Raw genomic sequence first — 7,013 nt, forward strand, 5'->3', positions numbered from 1 at the left:
GCCGCCTCCCTCCTTGGCTCGCTCCATCTCTGTGCTCTGCAGTAAAACTGGTGCATTGAGGCAGCAGGAAATGGGGACTAGAGACAATAGAATGGAGGGAAGTATAGAGGGGAGTCTGTGTTGCTCTCCTCTCAAACCCAAGTCTGTTGAGAAAAACATGAGGAGAATATTTTCATAATCTTACTTTTAATTACATGTGGCATATGCACATAAAATTCATATTCAAGGCTTTATTTGTCAAGCTTCTCCTGGAACATAAAACCTTGGAACTTCTACATTTGCGGTCACTGTGAGACCAGGATTTGAATAAAAACAATTTACACAGAAACCTTTTTTGAATTGGATGCTCATATTGGAAAATGTGCACATCTGCTCTGTGGCTCATGTGTTTTAGCTTGCTGTTCAGCACCTCTCTAAGCTGCTATCAGTGCTTTGTTGGTGTGCCAGACAGTCTTCGTCTGTGTTGGGGTCACATTTTGACTGAACACAATATTAGAAATGTGGACGCCTGCTTCAGGAAGCTGGACCGTATATTCAACAACAATGAGAGAGTGACTGAGGCTGGCAGAGTGGGTGCGGAAAATGTCTAGTTACATACAGTGGGGGAAGTTGGTTTATACCTGTGTGATATGTGTCCCTCTTCCAGGTAAAGGTTATGACAAACAGCTGAAGGAACTTCTGGATGCAGAGATCCAGCCCATGGTAGAAGAATTCGACAACAAACGGACTAATGGTAACTAAACACCTGCTCTGACAGACACATAACTGCATGAGTAAATCAGTCCTTGGAGCGTCAGAATTGATAAGTAAGGTCAGAAATGGAAGGGAGTAAGAAATGAGAGATTTCAAAATGATGCCCTAAAGCACACTATTCACCAGGATGTGTTGAGCCAAATATTTCTGTCTTCCTCCTCCTCCTCCTCCTCTTCCTTTCCATCCATCAGACACAGTGTATGAGGAAAGGTTGCAGACAGCAGCAGACAATTTCATCGCAGCTGCCTCCAAACTGCCTAGAGGTGAGACATGGTCTCTTCCCCTTTCCTTCATCTTTTCATCTATAGTAAGGCCTATATTAGGTCATTACTGCTCCATCTGATCTCTGTACTCTCTCTGTAATAAGATAGTTTCAGCCTTTCAAAAACTGTGGAGATTACAGGAAGCAGTGGGGTTGAACTGACTCATGGATGTTGGTGTTAAATCAAGTCATCTGATCGAAATAAAATTTGGTAATCTGAGTTAACTGTCTTTCGTTCTTTTCACAGTCTCTGGATGTTTCCCTCCATGTGGTTAGTGCTTTTATTCTTTTTTTGTCTTTTCAGTATCATAAATTTTGTTGTTTGATGCATGATATCTTAATCCATGTATCATCTTATTAGTTCAATGCCTCCATCAGGTTTTCAGAGTGCAGGTGCAGTATACAACTGTATTACCTGCCAATATGACTCCTGTGAATTCCCTCTCGACTGTCCAAGTGAGTATTAATAATAATCCATCCAACATATTGGATTACTGATACTCTTACATCACAATTTTCAAGTAGGAAAAAAAGGTGTACTAATCCAGACTTGACACATCCTTACATAACTATATTTTCACCTTCATAAGCATCCACTCTTGATCCCTGAAATGCTCCTCTTTTGATCCTTGAAATGCTCTTAGCAGAAAGTCAGGATTTGAAAAAGAGACTGAGGCAAGGTTTTATTTCCACACATTATATCTTTTGCACAGAGCCCCCAAGGTACTCTTTAAGTCCTTGGCTTCTTTATGCAAGGTGACAGTTGACTCCCACACACGACGGTATTCGTATCAACCCTGTACAGCACAGCCACTGTTTAGCATATCATCACTTTTACTCCACTCCTCAGAGACTGGGCTTAAGTATTATCATTAAGGAGGGCTCAGACTGAAAGAGCTGCCCCCCTGTGAATGTTATCTGTACGTGTGAGCCTGTGTGTGTTACTGCCTGTGTGGGTGGCTATATGTTTATTTCAGTTGATGAAATTAAAGTAATGGAGAACAGCAGGAGCCGAATGTGGTGCGATGTGCCATTTCACCTGCCAAACGACATCGAGGTAATCTGGAGGTTCACAGAAGAGGTATGCTCGGCATATGGTGAACCATTGAGGGTCACTGCAGTACCTTTAAAGGAATAGCTCAATATTTTGGGGGAAAAGGGATATTGACTTTCTTGCCGAGAGTTAGCGGAGAAGATCGATACCAGACCAGATCAATACCGATTTACCAGACAAATATGAGATATTTGTCTGGTAAATAAGGAAGCTGGAGCCACAAGTCGATTATTTGCTGGACCGCAACAACAATGGGACCAGCCCTATAATTGCGAATGTCTGTCACTGACTGACTGACTGACTGACTAACTGAGTTGAGTGATATTTCCGCCATTGGTCAGCCAAATGCCACGTGACTGAGTTAGAGTTTCCCCATTGGCTTATGCTAAGCTAAGCTAACCAGCTGCTGACTGTAGCTTTATATTTACCAGTGGTAAATATATAGGTAGCATTTCTTTTATCTAGCTGTCGGCAAGAAAGCTGATTCCAAAATGTAAAACTATTCTTCTAATACTGCATAGTTTTTTTTAGTCATATTAGATTTGTCATTGCACACATTAGAATAAGTGATCCCTGTGTTCAGTACATGTAAACGGAAAGTATTTATTCCCTGCAGGTGAAAACCCAGCAGGTGGATCAGTTTAAAGAAGTGACTGCAGGGGTGGACAGGCTCTATTCTATCCCTTCAACCAGCTTGCAGCATCAGGGCACCTACCTGTGTGAGATCTACTCAGGCCAGCGCTCTATTGTGAGACTATACTACTATATCACAGGTAACAAGATACACCACTGTTGATCAATGGGAGAATATTTGTACTGGGACATAAAACAACTCCTTCAAACATAAGGAGAATATATACTTAGAAGGTTCAGATATAGCAATTAAGTACCTGAAGTAAATATATTAAATAGGGTTTGTCTTTGTCATTTAAGTGTTTGAAGGAATGTGAATGTGAAAAATAAATGTTAAAATCATTTTGGGTACAGATTTAAGTTTTAAAAAAAAATCTCATTAAATGTGATGTTTTCTGAGGTAACAGATAAAGATGTTTACTTTATGAATATTGAGGATAAAAAGTATTAAAAAAGACACTGGAGGCAAAAGGGGAGTCCAACCATAGAAGAAAATGGAAACAGCAAATTAAAAACATGGAGAAAAACGCTCATATAAAATCTATAAAATATTGATTATATTGAAACAAATTGGGCTAATTAGTTTCACTAGTAAAACCATAGAGAATTAAATTAATCTGTACACATATATATGACATATATATAGATTTATCCATATGCATGCATGTGTGTATATAGGTATATATAAGTGCTCATGCATTTTTGTATTAGGTTTAATGTAAATGCCTACTGGGCTTAAACATTTTTGGATATAAATGTCCTTTTCTTTTGGGTTCCTTAATCGTTTCTATTTCTACCATCATCTATTTACTTTATATGAGTCCCTGTATTCCTTCTCTTCATCTCTCTCTCTAAGTGACCCCCCAGGTTGTGGTAGGCCACACAGAGCTGCAGGAGATATTCGACCTGTCTCTGCTCCCAGGAGGGCGGTTACTCCCTGCGCCTGGTGGTCCTCCCAGCTTCCCCCTCCCTTCACCACTTCTTCTCACAGCCTGTTTAACTGCTTCACTGCTGCTGCTACTCCTCTCCCTAGGGTAAAACAAAACTATTATTTGCACAATATGAAATATAAACAGCATAGAAACTTAAACTCAAGATGCCCTTTGCCAGGTTATATTTATATAGGGTATATAGTTGTGTGTGTGTATCTATAGATTTATATGTGCATACATACACATATACATACATAAACATATATATATAGAGAGAGATTGTATATGTAAATATATACATATATTAGTTGCTCTTTCCCACTTTCTCTTTGGTTGTTTCAGGGTTCTGTATTGGTCATTAATACCAGAGCACCCAAGTCTCTCGGAACAAGCAGATGGAGACGAAGATTTAGGATTTTGAGAGTCAGAAAGCCACATGTAGTGCAATAAAGGCATTTCAACAAGCATCTGGTCTTCGAGAGAGTGTTACGTCATAGTTTACAGAAAACCTGTGTGTGACTCCTTCCACCACTAGAGGGCAGGATGTACATTTTTATCAGTGGTGCTTGGGCTACACTTTGCTGCATGTGCAGTGACAACCACAGTTATTCTCTCTCTGATTTGTCAGTTGAAAGTCGCACTACCAGTTCACTGACTCACTTACTGTACGAACCGTAAGTGAATTTTGCACAAATTCCAAAGAACTACAAAATTTACAAGGGAAATATTGTACTTTTTATTCCACTAATTGTATCCTACAGTTGTAGTAAGTTTTATATACAAAAGCATATGATAAGCTCATAAAATATGATGCATAACTGTAGAATGAATAGCCAATAGTAATAAGTATTTAAAACAAGCTCCACTTCAGCCAGCTACAACAAAAGTATCCTGCATTAAAATGCTGTTTGGTCATAAGGAATCATAAGCCACTAATATAATAGGAAGATAATTGTTACTCTCGAAAAATGACCCCTCAGCAAACTGAATACTTTGAGCACATTTTGTTGATAACACTGTATTTTTACCGACGTAACTTTTTTAATGCAGGACCTTCACTTGCAATAGATAATTTTTGCAACGCATTATAATGATGCTACTTTTACTTAGGTAAAGAATCTTAATACTTTGTCCATAAATAATATTAGTGATGATGCAGTTATATTAGACGCTATGAGGCTCTTGTATGGGTAAAGGGTAACGAAAATATGGAAAGAACAGCTAAGATGGCTTTGTATTCAGACAGACGGACACTGATGTGCATATTGCCAGTAAGAGATGCAGAAGCATCGTCATGTCCAATTTCATCCAACAACCAGTATTAGAAGGATTGGGACAGAGTGAATGGGAATCAAGCCTTTGGTCAGGACAGGAAGCAGAGCTGTGATGAAAAGAGAGGTATCATGGTATCGACAGTTGTATTGATAAGTAAAAAACTAAAAATTATAGTGGTGAATTAGTGAGCACCATAGTCAAATTGGCAAGAATAAAAGAAAAGAAAACTTCCATTATTCCACTTGACTGTGTGAAAGGATACACTTACACGCTCAATCCTTTAGGTGACCACTAGGAGGCAGCAACACACACACACACACACACACACACACACACACACACACACACCTACACACACACACACACACACACACACACACTTCTCCTCCTCCTGATATCACAAGAAGATGTCATCCCAGACATATTACAACATATCCATCTTGAATCTTCATTGAACTTTAATGTTACATTTACATTGTGTCACATGTGGACCAGAGAATATTTGGTTGCTAAAACGACAGACACCATCTTCCAAAACAAATCTGAATCACATATGAGGATGGGGAAGTGCTTCAATTGCAAAATGTATTATTCCTAAAATGTGACACTGTAGTCATACTGTATATTTGCTAATAAGTATACATTGCTAAAGTGAACCATCAAAGCTGAATGCCTCACCCTCTGATGTCATTTGAGTTTGCCATTGTGGACTGGTTAAGAGTGAGTGGCAGAAGTTATTACGTAAAAGATTCCGCTTATCCTGTTGCACCCTGGTCATTATAACCTGAAAACACCACTCATGGTGGAAAAATTGCAGAAATCACTGGTGTGTACCTCCGACCTTCCATGAGGATCTTTTCTGATGTAACCCCAAAAAGCAACAATTACATACTTTGCCTGTCCTTTGAAACAGCGGTGGCAGGTAACAACTTTTTGCCTCGGGTCAATATGAATTTAACTCAAACACTCCAATCTTTCTGTCACACTGAGACACACAAACACAAAAGATCACATGATCCCATGGGCGCACACTCCTATGCAGTCCTTGAAGTAACAGATGTCAGTGAAAGGTCAATACACTGTTCAGAAAAACAAAAATGTACGTTTCCTTTTTCCCTCTATCATTCGGAAGAATTAATGAATTAAATTTTTATGTTATTGTCACAAATCATTTGTGTAGTTGCCATTTTCCAACATTTTCCATTTTCATTTTTGCTTATATGCTGAGTACCTGCACTGATATGAATTTTTTACATGCCACCACTCCCCTCACCATCACTGGGTGGCAAAACAAACTATGGTTGCTATGGATGGAGAGACCTGAAGATGTCTTTAAAAAATAAGAGCCACCTTAATCAAGAACACTGTGATATAGCAGACAGTCATTGGCCTGTGGATGATGAAATGTTGCTGGAACATTTTCTGAGACAAATATGTATGTTCAGTATATATGCTTAATATAGCTCCTCGTTCTGGACCAGTTCTCTAGCCAGTTCAGTCTGAAATTGCATTCAGCCACTAGACATCAGTGATATATACATGATATATGATATTATATGATATGATATGTAATATATGTACAACTTTTGACTCTGACTGGACAGTAACAGTCCAATCATTAAGCAGAGTCCACTCAGAGGGCAGGTGGTTCCGTTATCTTCATCTTCATCAGGTCCTGAAACCTGACACTGCATCATTGATACTTTCAAACTTTATGCGTAATGACTGTAAACATTTTTGATTTACTGTGCCAAAAGTATTGCTGGCAGGGATTTCTTATCCACTCTGCTGCTCAACACTGCCTTATCTTTGGAGCTGCACAGCTGCATTTACTTTCACTTAGCCATGAGACCAAGATCACATGGACAACAGTCAATAAGTCACCAAAGACAGAAGAGAACAGCATGTTTGAAGCTTGTACACTTTGATACCCAGAGAATTAGACACACAGAAGCAAACAGTCATGTTACTGACGGGTGTTGTGCTACAAAGTAATTTACTTCTTCCTTATTAGATGCAATGAGAACCTCCTGTTTTGTTCTGATGCAGAGCAACAGACCGAAACCGCGGTTAGTGGTTCCAGGTACTAGAAGGACGTGTCAAA

At 39.2% G+C, this 7,013-nt stretch overlaps 1 protein-coding gene across 1 annotated transcript; it reads left to right on the forward strand.

Annotated features, from left to right (window-relative positions):
- Positions 1-359: 359 nt before the first annotated feature.
- spaca6 (sperm acrosome associated 6) lies at positions 360-4,101 on the forward strand. The gene is made up of 9 exons (XM_023419724.2): positions 360-573; positions 647-733; positions 945-1,016; positions 1,263-1,286; positions 1,394-1,471; positions 1,993-2,096; positions 2,686-2,842; positions 3,559-3,736; positions 3,977-4,101. The coding sequence occupies exons 1-9, from the start codon at positions 360-362 to the stop codon at positions 4,053-4,055; spliced, it is 993 nt and encodes a 330-aa protein (XP_023275492.2). The 3' UTR covers positions 4,056-4,101.
- Positions 4,102-7,013: the final 2,912 nt, after the last annotated feature.

Source organism: Seriola lalandi, unplaced genomic scaffold (assembly GCF_002814215.2).
Source record: "Seriola lalandi dorsalis isolate HSWRI2012SDOR001 ecotype SW California unplaced genomic scaffold, Sedor1 jcf7180002054609, whole genome shotgun sequence".
Lineage (NCBI taxonomy): Eukaryota > Metazoa > Chordata > Actinopteri > Carangiformes > Carangidae > Seriola > Seriola lalandi.